Source organism: Lobosporangium transversale (assembly GCF_002105155.1).
Source record: "Lobosporangium transversale strain NRRL 3116 chromosome Unknown BCR41scaffold_27, whole genome shotgun sequence".
NCBI lineage: Eukaryota > Fungi > Mortierellomycota > Mortierellomycetes > Mortierellales > Mortierellaceae > Lobosporangium > Lobosporangium transversale.
In genome coordinates this window covers 166263-181942 of record NW_019029005.1, presented here as the reverse complement: position 1 = coordinate 181942, position 15680 = coordinate 166263, and the positions used below count along the sequence as shown (strand labels likewise).

Here is a 15680-nt window from a genome sequence, read left to right as displayed (position 1 = left end):
TCTATTATGTTGACACTGCGAAGCATGACGTGAACAGGAGAATTTTGAATGCTATTACAAATCACGAGTTAGCAATGCTCATCTCCACGAGTTGATGTGCCATTCTAATACAATGAATTGTGCTCAATGTCAATAGTCATCCAGGAATGATTTGTCTTTGTGGACGCTCCATTCATGAGAATCTTCGCTCGAAAGTCAACGACTCGACGAATTGTCTCGATTACGATACATGGCAGGACTTCTCCACAGACAATCAGAATGAGAGGATGCTTTCGTACCATACTTTCAGAAGGATGACCGATTCATTATTGACTGAATCAGCTACAGATGCTGTTAATCTTCTCCGAACACGTTTTATTGGATATCTCGGCGATAAATCTATCTCAGACATGGAGCAACGGAAATTAGCAGATTTCCTAACTGCAGAAGGGGTGCTGATAAGTCTTGGTGGCAGTAACTACTGTATGGCCTCAGCATTCATTGACTCGTTTGTGAGGAGATATATTATCCCATCAAAATATCCCCACGCTCCTTCGGAGTCACCCCCAAAGGAAAGCCAAGGAGAATTATTGGATATTCTGGAGACTATGAAGATTGCTCTTCGATTTTTCGATAAAAACTTGATTATGCAGGCGGGAAGTCGATCATACAAAGGATCGGGGGAAACAGTTAAGGTTATGGGCAACTGCAATGTCAGTGTCCCTCGAGAGAGCGTCTATGACACGGAATTGATGAGGGTTCTCACCAACTGGCTAAACAAAGCAGAAGAATATGAGATCATTGGTCAGTGGCACCTCCGTGAGCTTGAGGACCACAAATATAGTGATATTGTCATCAAGAAAGCAGGAGAGCCGGAGAGCCGACGGTTGTTATCGAGCTTTTGGCTACAGGGAGTCAAACTTCTATTAAAGACCATATCAGCAAGACGCCAACTTACAGACGCTTACTCTCAGCAGAAGAAGCTTGGGTTGTTCATTTTACCCGTGAGGACGACTATTTTGAGCACCCACACTGGCAAACCGACGCGGAACTGGAGCAAGGGGTGAATTTGGTGCATTTCTGGCACGATAGAGATTTTAATACAGTGCGGATGAGTGCTCGCTGGAAGGACAGGAGTGGCAATACTCAAAGAATTGACAATGAGCTATTGACTGTCTAACAGCAATTCTATTTTTTTTTTTTTTATCCAACATTGTAAGGAACATCCAAAACGCCCCCTCATATTTTTTGATATCGGCTTGTAATTTTGCAGATCTGTTTAAATAGCTGTTGCTTTGTATATTTCGCATTGATTGTATTAAAACACTCTCTCTTCATTAATGATAAACAGTTTACATTATGTATCTATACCTTAATCTATATTTGTATATTAGTCAGAAAGGCTTCGGGTCGAGTTGGGTAACCTGGCTGTCACGTCACGAGCCTTATTGCGGGACCTATTTTTGGGCAAATGATATCTATTCAGCAACAAATGTCGATGCATGCGGAGCATGTTCTACCAAATTTGTCGTAAGGACATAATATCTTCTATAACGTAAACACCATTCAACGTAGTAGCATCCACCCAATCTGAAGAACTATGTAGAATAATAATAAATAGTTGCTGCCTTTTTATGAATAAGCGGGCCTGGTAGCCTGAAACGACATAAATTGGCATTGATTACCAGGTTCACACAATACGAGCTCGAACTTTTTGATACGAGAAATGAGCTTGAGAGTGCTATGGACACAAAGGGTAGTATAAAGAGAAGACTGAAACTTTCTTCATGACAACTGAAAATACGAATCGAATCATGATACTGAAGCGCAAGGCATTTACCGCGAAACTTGGCTGCATTAATTTGTTCTGAAAAAGATATCAGATCATTAAACTCACTTTAAATGCGCCATCCGGGCTTCATTACAGCAACTGGGCTACATGGGCTCAGAAAAGTGACGTTAGCCATGTACAGCCTTCCACATTTGAAAGTAGAAACACGTACACCAAATATTTTTATCTTTGGCTTCAACTTTAAGGTATTTGGCCCACTTATTGACACATCGATTGGGCCGCTGATAAGGCGTAATCGACGTCTGCCAAAAAATGGCCCGTGTCTCTTCCCCTGCATGCTCAGATTTATTTTTTTGGTTTGTGTCTCTTCCTTTTTCTTGTGTTTTCTTCCATTCTCTTGTGTCTCATCTCCCTCGCTGCGTGTTGGTTTTGTTCTTTGTCTCTTTCCTCTTGACCATTCTTTCATATTTCTTTTTATCTTTCCACAATGAGTGAATCCAACAAATACATTTTTTTCTTTTGTGCCAAAGGACTCGTGGAAAAAAGAAAAAAGGTGAAGAAAAATTACTTCGTGAATATCATGATCATTTAAATCGTTATCACTTATCCATCCTGGTTGAGATCGAGTTAGAAAATACAAACTGAACCTTTCCTCATTCATCGTGATCCCATGTCAGACATGGCCTTTCTCACCCTGTATTTTTTTTTTTCTTTTTTTCATCCGTACATCTGTGACGACCTGTAAAAGTTGCCGAAAATAATGCTCCGCCGGTCCCTCCAGCCTCGAATGCCGATACATGTTCAGATGGCCATTCATTACAGGATATTGTTGAAAAACATGAGGCAGTAATTAAATGCTTTGTGAAAGGATAGACGCTCTTGAAAAGAGGTATGACATCCTTTATTTGTTGTTTTAATGAGTTAATAGATTCTTCTTTTTTTTTTTTTTTTTTTTTTAGATTAAATAGAGAAGAAGTTCAATCGCCATGTCATGATAAATAGCGAACAAGAACAGTAGTTCTTTGTTATTATTTTAAATAAACCCCTTTTCAAATAAAACGAAACAAAAACTTTCAATTCTCATCCTTTATTTCCTCATACTCTATGGATATCTTGAAATATGTTGGAAAAAATCCTCCGACAAAAACGCAGACCCCAAAAATAAGGCGTTCACTCTTTTTGTCTACTTGATGGAAAACCACTTTCTGCCCTCATTGATGTATCTGCACTCTCCTGCACCAGCGTTTGCCGACTCGAAAGCTTCATAATGGCAAGAGCAAATGTCAAAAAAAGGTTCATAGCATGGGCTCGTGACATTGACAAAGCTTGAGAACATTCATAAGTTGTTTGACAATTTTGAATCTTTGGCAAAGCTTTTCGAATCAACAGAAATGAATCGACTCGATCATGACAGTGAGAATGACAATACTGCCGAGAGTAAAAAACGACTACGGCGTTCTAAAAGAACATTGGCAAGACATTCATGAAAAACCCGTTGAATAAAAAATCGATATTTATTTCTTTTATTTCTATATTTTTATATTTTACACTCGGAAACCTATATCTTCTATACTGATGTTAATACTCAACTTATGTTTGGATAAAAGGGATAGAAGGGAGAAATTTTTTGCTGTCTGTTTTTTTTCTTTTCTTTTGCAATCTCGCCTTTTATATTTCCCGTTTATTAAAACCTTATTGGGAAAAAGGGAGGAGAAAATTTCCCAAAGGGTTAATAATAACTGGCTTGTGGCAGCCAAGCGTTCATAGAGACGTTGCTTTTTGATCCTTTTATGTTCGTTCTCCCATCATCCATGTAGAGCAGAATTCTAGTACTAAACGTTAAGGGGCTTTTTAGACGCGTCTACATTTAAGGTTAATACAAAGTTTACCATTTGAAATGAAATTATACATGTACTATAACGATGTAAATGATACTTTTGTGAAATATTTTTTCCGAACTCTATAATATCACTATACTCCTTAATTATCTCTTCTGCTATTTCTTTAATTGTCCGTTCGAAAAGTTCTTGTCCTTTCTCTAACTTCCAGTGATACAATAAGTTTCTCTTGAAAATACTTTTCGGAAACTTCACACCGTTCTTTCTTCAGTTTTGCCTTATTCTTTCTTCCACTTTTTTTTGCCAGAGCAACCGCAACATCTTTGCCTTCATGTCGAGACGGTTTGTCTGTTTTATCCATCTGCTCTCAATACCGTCAATATGTTTTTAAGGAATTGCTGATCTCTAAGCACTCTTGCTCCTCTTCTATCTCTTCCAGTTCGAGTCTTGTTAAAATGAAGGGTGGATCTGCATCGTCGGAAAAAGTCACTTCATCCTTCTCTTGTTCGATGATGCCTTCGTCCGAACTAATGCCTTCTGCACCACTGTCATTTTTACTCTCTGTTTCCGATTCACCTCCTCCACAATCAAGTCGTCTTTTGGGTCTTCTCGTCCTTTCTTCTTCATCCAAATCTCGGCGTCTTTTGTGGCCCATTTTTCTGTCACGAGGGTAAGAATACATACCATCTCTTTTTCCTTTGGATTAATCATGAGACTAAAACAATCGACCCTATGGAGGAGAGATGACTCATTAGCGATAGGAGAACGGCGAAAGGCTAAATATTCATGCATGGTAAGAAAACAACTATTTTAGATAGGATGGCGAAACATGAAGTTAAATTAGATCCATAACCGACGGAAATTGGTGAGTAAACAAAACAACCAAAGGGACACGGCGGATATTTTTGATAGGAGAACATTCTGGACAAGCAACCTATTATTGATCAAGCTTTGAATATTTATTTTTAAATGAAAAGCATGCATTAAATAAAATTAAATTTATAGGAAATGCAAAAAAAATTACCTAATTTTCTGTGAAGGAAAGAAAAACCATCAGGTTGGAAAAATCAATAACATCTGTTCATCATATATTAGAAGAACAAGCAATATGAGAGAATATTTTTTACTAGTAGAACAGTGTCTAGCGAAAAAACAGGAGAAAATGTTACATTAGTAAAAGAGTAAAAGTATAAAAAGACATTTGAAAAAAGTATTTTTCTTCAGCCACCGCCAGCACCCCGACTATTAAAAACAAAGAGGGCTTATGACGAAGATGAAATGGAAAAGTTGCTTGCAGCCGGATCTGAGGAGGAAGAATGTACAAACACAAATGGTGATTGGTCCAATAGATCCCTCCTTTGTATGCGTAGAGAGAACTCCAATTCTATTCCCAAGCAAGGTACCTCTTGTTCCTGAATCGAAGAGGGGTCAAGAAAAAAGGCAAGACAGTCCTTAGATGAATTGGATGCGCGACAAGCCTTAGCCCATTCTTGACTACAGATTGAGCATTATACGCGGTTGACTGAGCAACACAAACTCGGCCAGCAACGATTCAATGACATACTACGAGTGAATGACGTAGAAAAAAATTACAGAATATTGCTTCTATTCTTTTAAAATAAAAAAATCTAATTTCATTTTACGATTTACTTTGTCTCTTGACTAGCCAAAGAAAGGAGATAGTCATATTCGATTTGGTTTATTTAATTCCTTTTAATCATAATTAAGGTCTTAACAACTGCATTGGAGTGTCCTACTGGCTCAAACAGTGTGTTTTCAGGATTTTGAGAAGGCTGCTATTGCATGGATCACGGATTCCTCGTTAATGGCAAGAGGGCTGTGTGGCGCGTTAGTATGTCAAGTAGAACATGGTTCTCAACCTGGTCTCTCATAGCCAAAGGACCTTGACTCAAATTTTCTTTTTTTTTTTTGTTTGTAGGAAGTATATTAATACAACGTACTTTTCGTACTAGTGTTTGTTATATTCTATTCACCTTTTCTCTGCATTTGACCAGTTGTTGTTTTATGATAGACTTATTTATTCGTTTCATTGAGCAATTATTTTTTTTTTCTCTTCTTGTTCATTTTGGATTACCAACATCATCTCGATTGCTAGTAATGATGCAGCCAGGATATATGTGTGTGCTGTATGAATGGTAGTTTTTGCTGTGATGGATGGCAATAATTCAGTGACCGATGGCGCTTGCTTTTTAAAGGTAAGCTGATTGATTGTTCCCAACAAAGACTCTGTTTCATCATTGGTTTGTTCAGATTTGCTAACATAATGCGCGAGTTTCTGCTTGACCTCCTCTGGAACATCTTCACAAATTTCTTCGAGCCACCTGCACATCCTATCGGTATATTCATTTTCGCCTCCTTCTTCACCTCGCAGATATTAGCTGGGTCTTCAATCGCTTTGCAGTGATAGTTTCATGATTTGTTTCTGCACGATCCACTTCATTCTCCACTCTTCTTTTACTCCTGTCTTCATTTTTTCCAACTGATGAGTAGGGGTCAATAACATTGTAAACAACTCTGTATCTATGAAACAAATAAAGATAATAAAAAATTAACATCATGATACCAGAGGGTCAAGCTTGTCGCTCTTTTTGGCTAGACTCTTTCAAATATAAATGGTTTACTTAACAAAATCCTTATAATTGAAAAAGGACTAACCAAAAAGAGCGACAAGCTTGAACAAATTATCATCTTTATGTGCATGACTGAATACCTTCGATGTCCACTCTGATATTATCGACTGAATTGAACTCTTCGTCTGATACAATAAAATCACCTGGAAACAAAACCCACCTCGGCAAAACCTCCTTTCCAAGACGATTAAGATGTTTCAAGGTTTTTACTGTTGATTCGTACCGCTGATGCTTTTTTACGTAGTGCGGACCCAAAGCCTTCAGTCTCTCTCGAGTTATTTTGCACTGGACCTTTAATAACTTCTAGGCGAGGACGTTCTTTCCAGCATTTTCATAACGAACCAAAGCATTAAGATGTCTAACGACATTAATGGAATGAGGGAATAAGAAATGCTTAGCTGCAAATTCACAGCACTTCAAAAGCAACTGCGCACAAAATTGATTTTCCATCTCAGGACAATCATTCTGTTGCTTTAACCTGGTCCTAAGAGAGTAGAAATGTTGAAGTATTGATTTCATGGGGGGGAGGAAGGGAGGGGAGAACAAGTTACTCTGAAAAGAAGTCAATTTGGAAGACGCCTTTGTAGTGCAGGCAATAAAACTTCGTGTCTTTTCCATACGATGTTGATCCGAATATCTTCGTGCTCGTCGGTGGATTGGACAGCTTGCAGATGTCATTCATTTGATATAACCATGAGTTAAGCATACATCGCTTGACTTTATGCTCATCGCTCCCCTCCTTACTTCGTATCGCTCCATTAAGGAGTGCAGCTTCTGCAAGGTAGATCTGATGGCCTTCTCCATTAACAGCAATCCCATCAGCTCTACTTGCAGATTCCTTCCTCTTAAATGCTTGACCTCCATTTACGATAATCAACTTCTCAAAGCACCCCGTTTGGATTTCAAGCAAATCCAGGGCCCCGCTTATGAAATTCCAAGTAAAATACGAGCAGCCTTCTCTTTCATTAATTTTACTTGCAGTGATGGTATTGTTGTTACGGAATAACCTTGTACTAAAAAAAAATTATATAATCATTCTTAGTAAGAACCTCAATATATTGTAGATGTATAATGAGGCTTTTTTTTTTTTTTTTTTTTTTTTTTTGATAACAAGGATCCTCAGGGTCATGGGGATTTATTTTCTACACTCTATGAACAAAATGCTCCAGAAAATGTATAATGAGGCGTAGGTGTAAAATAAGCGGAGGTGCAAAAGAGGTGTAAGTGTAAAAAGAGGTGTAAAAAAAGGTGTAGGTGTAAAAAGAGGTGTAAAAAGAGGTGTAGGTGTAAAAAGAGGCGTAGGTGTAAAAAGAGGTGTAAAAAGATAGGTGTAATCGTTTTTAGAGCGGTATACTTACTACGATCTTTCAATTGCAAGAAAATACCGAACAACGCGGTTGCTAGGATCCTGCTTGAACAAGGCTTACTTTGTCCATTCACGCTCTGACTCTTTTGAATTCTTTTCTGCGTTGCTTTCACATGATTGTTATATTTTTACTGTTAATAGCTTAATCCGCCCAGTGCGGGAAGTGAGGTCGACCTGAGTATGGGACAGGTTAATTTTCCTTTGTACTAACCATACAATCTTCAGAATATATATCATTGTGTCTTTTTTTATTTTTTTTTTATTTTTAATTTCATGTAATACAATGTAAAATATGTAATAAAGAATAGTGAATAGCAGCTGATTAGGCGGTGGATTTTGGTGAAACAAAGTATCAACGTTTATATGTCGACCAATAAAAAGCACGCAAGCGCGCCGAGGAATACATGTCGTATTTCCTTGGCGTTCTGAAAAGGAAAGGAAAAAAAAAAGGTCTGTTCGGATAAAACTGCCGCAGTACAGTTCGCGCGATAGACTTTATATTCCTTATTAGGGATGAAGAGAGAGAATAGAAGAAGAGGATTAAGTACCAAACTTGACTGGTAGTTCCTGATGAACCTCATTACTAAGAACCAAAAGGTACTCGCGCTTAATGCTGGTGAAAAACAGAGTATGCGAGTTTTAATATGCTTGTACTTTGGGTCTCGTCCTTTTACTCCAGCTACAGCACATTGCTCACTGTTCTTTCTTTCTTTCTTTCTTTGTTGTATACCATACAAAGAGGGCAATGTGGCTCGTGCTCTTGTTGTGGGCAGGTAGGTTGTTGTATATATGACCCTGCATATCTTTGAGGATGGAATGTTGTTCTCTTTCTCCACCTTGTAAGCATATGAAAATTGACGAATGATATCACAGGTGCACAGATTATTGATTTCAATTCCCGCTATGCCGTTTTCTTTTCTTTTTTTTCTTGCATAAAAGCAAAAATGTCGTATTTGTATTGCTATTCAGTCAATACTTTGAGATCACAAATTGGTTTCACTTACTATTTTTCCTGAGCGATTACAAAAACCACTCAGCATTCCTTTCTCCTTTTCTCCAAAGCACAATCCGCCAAAGAGCCCTCGCCGTCGACAGCAAGAAAGTATATGTCTATATAATGCATTATTTTGTATTATTCATTATATTTGACTCAATGGTTCTTTCCATACTCATTCATACAGCATTTGGAGATAAAAAAGGTTAATTTTACCGAAGATGGACAATGTCTGCTTCTCTTATCTGCCGTGTAAATGTTTTGACCAACCAGAAAATAGAGTTTTCATGTGAACATCTGACCGAAGGCGTCATGGCGGAAAATAAATAATTTTGTGGCATCCCTCTGAACGCGTTATCTCTTTACATTTTAAATATTTATTTTTTACTCACTCATTCGCTTACCATTATACTTCACAATGGCTTTCTTTATTGCTGACATATGATGGATATTAGTATTATTATTTAATACCTTTGGCAGTGGGACACCAAGTTTCCTTTGCGTTGCTGTAAAACGTCATATCGACGACACAAAAAAGAAAAACAATTTTCATAAATGCCCTTCGTCTCCGCCAGCTTTTCTTTTCTTTTCTTTTCTCCTCTCCTCTCTTCACCCACATCCTCTCCACCTGCCCTTCACATGCCTTGCAAAGGCCACACAGAGGCCATAAAAAATGCTCTATCCCAGCCGTGAAATACAACTCACTATAGAGCCGTCATCAAGTAAGTATCTAACATATGCATGGCTTCGTTTTGTCTTGCCTATCGTCACCCACTGTTTAGCTATTGCTAAATGAACCCAGCAGGTCCATTAACTTATTCCTTTTCTTTTACCTTTGTCCTTCTGATCATCGCAAGGAACACTACCTATGGATGCTCAGCGGCGACCATCCCAAAGACTGCAATAAGCTCATGCAGTGCTTACCAAATAGGGCCCAAACGGATTTGTAAGTACTCTTTCTTATTGAGTAAATAATTACACTTTTTTTTCTCTTTTGGTGCTATGCTGTTCTTTGTAATGAGATATGGTCTCCTGTACTCTGGTTACCAAATATTCTAACCACGTTTTTTTTTTTTTTTTTTTTTTTTTTTTCGACTCTTTTCCTTAGAGGCCTATCCAATTCGATAAGGGCTCCGCTCCGTCCTACCATCGGAGCCCGGGGGCCACTCCGCCGGCCCTCTCCTGCTTCCTCCGAACCTCGTCGGGCCCTCACGACCTCTTGAGGAAGGACAATTGTGGTGGTGCTAGAGAACTTCTAGTCTCTGAGCCTCACTTTGATCCGAGTGCCTCTGGGGATTTCGTGTAGGACAGGATGACACACAGTTGCGGTAGCCTAAGAATGGTAAGTCAGTATCAATGAATTATTCACTGGACCTGTAGAGCTCGAGCCTCGGCCGTCAAGGAGATTCCCCCTCCAGCAGGATCAGGATCAGGATCAGGATCAGGTGTTATCGAGGCCTGGTAACACCTAAGGTAGGTGAAAAGGAAGACACAAAGAGCATATTAATTCTATTTTACCTTTGCTTTCGTTCTCTCTGATTAGATAGAATCTTTGGCAACTCGGTGCTCTATAGGGTTTTGTGGATAGTTCATTGCTACTGACTTATCATCCTTAGGTTATCCAATTAGCGATGCTGCGCCAGGGACGCCTGGTCGCAGTGGGTGCATGGCGTAGAGGCGTCATGTTGTGTGACCCCTGTTTCCTGCCGTCTGAACCAAAGGTGCTCTGGTCAAAGTGAGGCTCCATTGATTAGTCGTTCGATAGACCACTGCAATGGGACTTTCGCTTGAAGGAGCGAGGCCTACGATCCATGGAGGAAAGCAGAAGGCCTGGGAAAGAGCATCGGCCCAAGGTAGAGCGCCTAGGGAGATAGTCTCAGAGCTAACAACCAAAACCAACAGCCAACAGCCAACAGCCAACGGCCAATATAAAAAAAACTTCAAAAAAAACTTGAAAAAAAAAAAAAAAAAAAAAAAAAAAAATTCAAAAAATTCAAAAAAACTTCAAAAAAAAAAAAAAAGAAAGACCTGAAGCCAGAAGTCAAAAACCAAAAGCTAAGAGTCAGAAACCAGAAGACAAAAGCCAGAAACCAAAAGCCAGAAACCAGAAGCCAGAAACCAGAAGCCAGAAACCAGAAGCCAGAAACCAGAAGCCAGAAACCAGAAGCCAGAAACCAGGAGCCAGAAGCCAGAAGCCAGAAACCAGAAGCCAAGCCAGAAACCAAAAGCCAGAAACCAGAAGACAAAAGCCAGAAGTCAGAAGCCAAAAGCCAGAAGCCAGAAACCAGAAGCCAGGAGTCAAAAACCAGAAGCCAAAATCCAGAAGCCAAAATCCAGAAAGCAGAAGCCAAAATCCAGAAAGCAGAAGCCAAAATCCAGAAAGCAGAAGCCAAAATCCAGAAGCCAGGAGCCAGAAAGCAGAAGACAAAAGCCAGAAGCCAGGAGCCAGAAAGCAGAAGCCAAAAGCCAGAAGCCAGAAGCCAGAAGCCAAAAGTCAGAAGCTAGAAATCAGAAGCCAAAAGTCAGAAGCCAGAAAGCAAGTAGCAGATAGCAGTTAACTGCAAAAAAAAAAAAAAAAAAAAAAAAGAGTCCAGACAATCAAAACCAGCCAACCAAGGGCAGCCTACCCAAAGCCAGGCCACTAGGCCCAGTCAACCAAGGTTACCAAGCCAAGGCGCCATCAAAGAACATACTAAAAAGCATCGTCAAATGAATCCAAGCAGACTAGGAAATATCCAGTCAAGCACATTTACCAAGGGCATCACCACTCTTGGCCTAAGACACAGCTTGAAAACCACAACATAGTAAACAACTAACAATAAATATTAAAAGACAAGATCAGATACAGCGATCTTTGTCTTTTGTCTGAAATTTTGGTGGATCTGTGATTATTATGAATGCAAATGTCCTCAATAGAAATAGAAAATTAGTAGCGATAATAATGGTTGATTTAGGCTATGGATGATACCATTGTCATATACTATCAGTTCACTCACGCCTTTTCCTCTTATGCTTGGCAAGGCGGCGGCATTTAAGCTTGGATTTCTTTTGCCACCATCCATATATCGGTTTCTCTTTACAAAAGCAAGGCACATGGTATACTCATTGCTCAGTCGACTCTTTTCTATCACATAATGGCTTTACTCATTCTCGTGCTCTTGATCGCTTTCAAGAACCACTCATCGCTTTATCCTCCCTTCGTAAGTGCTTTTAAAGACGAATGTATAAAGGGCCAATCTCAATTTTTTCTGTTCTCTTCTTTTTCTCTATGACCAAGATGACAGGTAAGCAACACTCTCCAAACATCCACTCCTACTGAGGCGCTCAGCCCTTTCACTATATGCTGTATAGCCCTTATTCTGGCTTTATATTTTCCTTTCTGCCTCTATCTTTCCTTGTCACTCTTAGGCCATAAACGATACGAATCCCCTACCCCCAAACCAGCCGGAGTGCAGTGGCTCTGGCCAACTCCATGGGCAACTGATGCTCCTATAAACAAACGGTATCGACTCACCCAGCTATGTTCTCCTTGCTGAAACGGCCAGGACATCTCGTCCAACCAGCCAGGCAGGCTTGATCAGCCAACTAGGCTGTCACTCCGTCACTCAGCCGGCTGGCTCCTCATCCAAACAGCTAGACCAGATCGCCCCAGCAGCTAGACCGCCTCCTTGAGCAACCCAAAGACATGGTGAGCAGGCCCTCTCTTCATGGTGCGCTCTGGACTGCGCCGATACTTGAAGACTGACGTCTCGCACCTGGAGAATGAAACCAAAGATCCACAGTGAGCCTAGACAAACACGTCATAAGAAAAAAAATCATAAAAAAACAACACAAACTGAACTAACACAAAACAATCTTTATTATAGCAGTGGTATATACAACGCGAACAAACTCTAAGCAACACATATCCAAGGTCCAAACGGGCATACACCTGAGCTGATTCTTCAACGGACCATGCGGTGGTGGAGTCCTTCGATTGGGTAGACGGGTGGGGATAAGAGGGTGGGCAAATAGGTGTGTGTGGGTGTGTGTGGGTGTGTGCGGGCGTTTGCGAGGCCATGGGGCCTGACCTGACGGAGCATGATGTGGGCCAGGCCGGTGTGTTCTAGACAATGGCTTGGGAGGATGTTTTTGATGAAAATAAAGAAGAAATACCTCTCAAGCTGGCCAAGAGTCTGGCCGCCTGTAGCTTAGGGTGCAATCAGGTAAGTTAGATAGCTAGATAGCATATAACTACTTAATAAAGAAGTAAAAGTAAGAAGCTGCACTTAATCCAAAGAACTTGTGTCATCTCTTTTAACACACCAAGACTCTAGTAGGAGTATATCTGTGACGTTGTGCTAGCGTTGAAGACAAATCATTGTGAGTAATGTGGCCTGGAGCGATATCACCACCAGAAGAGATTTGTCACTAGAAAGCAAAGTAGCGGCGACTTCCGCTTTTTTAACCGTTTGTTTTGAGATTCAACTTGGATCTCTCACACATTAGGAGGTACGTCTGTCCATGGTTTCTTCTACAAAACAGGTTGAGCTCGACCCTAATATGATATAGGTAAATTTAACTTGTCAAATATCTAAAGAGAAATTGTTCATTGATTTGCAATGGGTGTGTGCGCGAAAGATAACCTTGTCTCATATCAGATTGAGAGGAGTTTAATGAGCGTTTATGACATGTATTTTTTTTTATAAAACCTATCAGTTTGCAAATAAGGAGATGGTGCATTCGTCTAGAGCAAGTCTTCAGGTATAACGGGTAGGTACTCTACTTTATTGTTCATGGGTTTAGAGTAGAGAATAACCAAAATGACAATGAATGAAAAGTATAATGAAGTTGGTTTAGTTCAGCTAATGAACCGTTTCAAGAGTGCAATAAAGAGTGTCGTTACTCTTGTGCTGTGTAACCAACTGATCCCCCACGAGAGCTGGTGGCTGATGTTGTTGTTGCTGTTGTTGTTGAGAATGATATGATTGTGCAGCTGCAGCCTGCTGTTGCTGGTACTGAACGTACTGTTGAAACTGCTCTGGGGACATGACTGGTAGATTGAGGCACCGTCGATCGCATGAGCATATCCTGCCAATCCTCCTGCGCTTTGAGCGTAATACTGACTGTATTGATCATCATAGTTTCAGCCTATATATATATATAAACCATCAGGATATTGATATTTATAAAATAACTCTTCTTTTGCAGTTATCTCGCCTTCCAACTTACGTTGGGTGCAGGATCCTCGCGCGCGGATGATCTTTTTGTTTTAGGTGGTTCCTCTCGAGGACAATATCAATTAAAAAGTCGAATTGATCTGACCGTGAGACCGCGCTGGCGACGTCGCTCCTCTGTAATGTCCTTCTCTTGTTTTCTTCCGCATGCATCCAAGCACGCCGTGTGATTTCACAAATGAAAATCTCGCACGCTTTTGAAAACAGTATAGGTGCTTCCGCTGAAATCATCTTTTTATAACCAAAAAAAAAAAAAAAAAAAAAAAAAAAAAAGAATTAGATTGGTTTATTTAGCCCAGTTTTTTCTCTCTCTCTATTCCACTCTGTATTCCTCGAGATATTCTTAGTTGCGTAATATTACCTTAACCTCAGGATCAGATTTCATGACCTTTTTGATACGCGCCAGCGGTAATGGATGGACTTTATAATCAGAATCAAACTGTTCAGCAGCAATAACCTGTTCCTCCCAAAACTCCTGTGCAAACTGTTGCTGTTGCTGCTGAACTGTCACAGAACCTTGAGCCGAGGACGAGGCACCCGTAGAAGCAGAGGATGTGCTGGATGTCGGTTGTTTCATGCATATCAGGCACTTTGTGGGCCATACTTTTTTTTTTTTTTTTTTTTTTTTGATTTGTGATAAAATAATAGACGGTCTTTCTCTTAAAAAAATGCTATTGGCTGAAAGAGGTACAGCAAAGTTCTTGCGTGTGAATTCTTGAATCCGAAAAGGATGTGTCTAGCGCAAAATGTCGAAAGAAACAAAAAAAAAGGCAGAAAGCAATGGTTAGTGCAATGAGAGCAGGTGCAAAAAGTGCAAAAGTGCAATAGTGCAAAGTGCAAGGTGTTCAATGTGTTAAAAAGGATGAACTTTTTTTTTCTGTTCTTATCCTTCAGGGACACTCAAGGAAAAAAAAAAGCCAGGCCAGGCGCTGAATTCACGTGACCAAGATGCAGCAAACCAAGCCAGGATATCAGAAAGTTGAACACCAAATGTACCATGAAATGTGCTCTATTCCCACACAGACGTTTTCATGCACCAAATGGCGCTATTCACATCCTCAAGGATGATGTTTGAAGATCATACAACATTTGATTTTTTTATTCCTCAAACTTCAATACAAAGGGCTATTGCGGATGGCCAGGTTTCCTAAAAGATTTATGAGACAGTTGTTTCAGAAATATTCTTCATCCATGCGAAGCAATTTCAGGGGTAAGAATGGTTACTCAGCCTCAGATTTGAATTCACATACTTTTGTCTTAAATGAAGTGAAGAAAGTCGAACCTTTTTATCTTATGAGCTTAGTTTGAATATTGTGTGTTTTTTTTTTTTTGTCATGATGGATGTCAACGGACCAAAATATACCCTATTCGGATCAACAATGTTGCTCATGTTGGTATAAGCGCAATGGCTATGTCACTGAAATTGAGAAAGAGAGCATCCGAAGGGACAAAGTTGTTGCTGACATTAATATTTGACCCGATAATAGACAAGGTTCCAGCCTACATCATTTTTTAATTAAAAAAAAAAAAAAAAAAAAAAAAGTAAAGGCATTAAGAATAGTTGTTTGAGTGAACGTGTAGGGATTCGTCTTCGGAAGTAATACTTTATTTAACTTCATGTTGGGCAAAGAGGATTGGGCTTTGTTGTGCAAAGCTGTGCCTTCAAGCTCAGAGAAAGGAAAAGAGGATTGAGCATGCCACACTTCTCGCTCTCACATTCTTCTCTCTCTCACTCACTCTCTCTTTTTTTTTTTCTTTTTCTTTTTCTTTTTTCTATTTCTTCTCTTTCTCTCTTTACTCTTCACTCTTCACTCCCCATTTCTTCTTTGATTATTTGACCTGCA

General features: G+C 39.7%; 3 protein-coding genes across 3 annotated transcripts; 1 reads left to right on the top strand and 2 right to left on the bottom strand.

The window, feature by feature from the left end:
* Positions 1 to 368: 368 nt before the first annotated feature.
* Positions 369 to 1179, top strand: BCR41DRAFT_356755 (hypothetical protein). The gene is made up of 2 exons (XM_022024708.1): positions 369 to 798; positions 840 to 1179. Exons 1-2 carry the CDS (start codon positions 390 to 392, stop codon positions 1157 to 1159), a joined length of 729 nt encoding a protein of 242 aa, XP_021879779.1. The 5' UTR covers positions 369 to 389; the 3' UTR covers positions 1160 to 1179.
* Positions 1180 to 6016: 4837 nt separating this feature from the next.
* On the bottom strand, positions 6017 to 7863 carry BCR41DRAFT_372026 (hypothetical protein; the record flags this gene model as incomplete). The annotated part of the gene is made up of 4 exons (XM_022026649.1): positions 6017 to 6150; positions 7005 to 7273; positions 7688 to 7732; positions 7838 to 7863. The coding sequence occupies 4 exons, from the start codon at positions 7861 to 7863 to the stop codon at positions 6017 to 6019; spliced, it is 474 nt and encodes a 157-aa protein (XP_021879778.1).
* Positions 7864 to 13270: 5407 nt separating this feature from the next.
* BCR41DRAFT_381402 (histone-fold-containing protein) lies at positions 13271 to 15455 on the bottom strand (the record flags this gene model as incomplete). The annotated part of the gene is made up of 4 exons (XM_022027306.1): positions 13271 to 13750; positions 13832 to 14067; positions 14198 to 14308; positions 15441 to 15455. The coding sequence occupies 4 exons, from the start codon at positions 15453 to 15455 to the stop codon at positions 13738 to 13740; spliced, it is 375 nt and encodes a 124-aa protein (XP_021879777.1). The 3' UTR covers positions 13271 to 13737.
* Between the last annotated feature and the right edge of the window lie 225 nt (positions 15456 to 15680).

Excerpts from the sequence above, each read along its gene's own strand:
- BCR41DRAFT_356755 (XM_022024708.1), top strand. The coding sequence starts at position 390 with ATGGAGCAACGGAAATTAGCAGATTTCCTAACTGCAGAAGGGGTGCTG. Across the intron at positions 799-839 it reads CATTGGTCAGTGGCACCTCC|AAAGCAGGAGAGCCGGAGAG; the intron begins GTGAGCTTGAGG and ends ATTGTCATCAAG.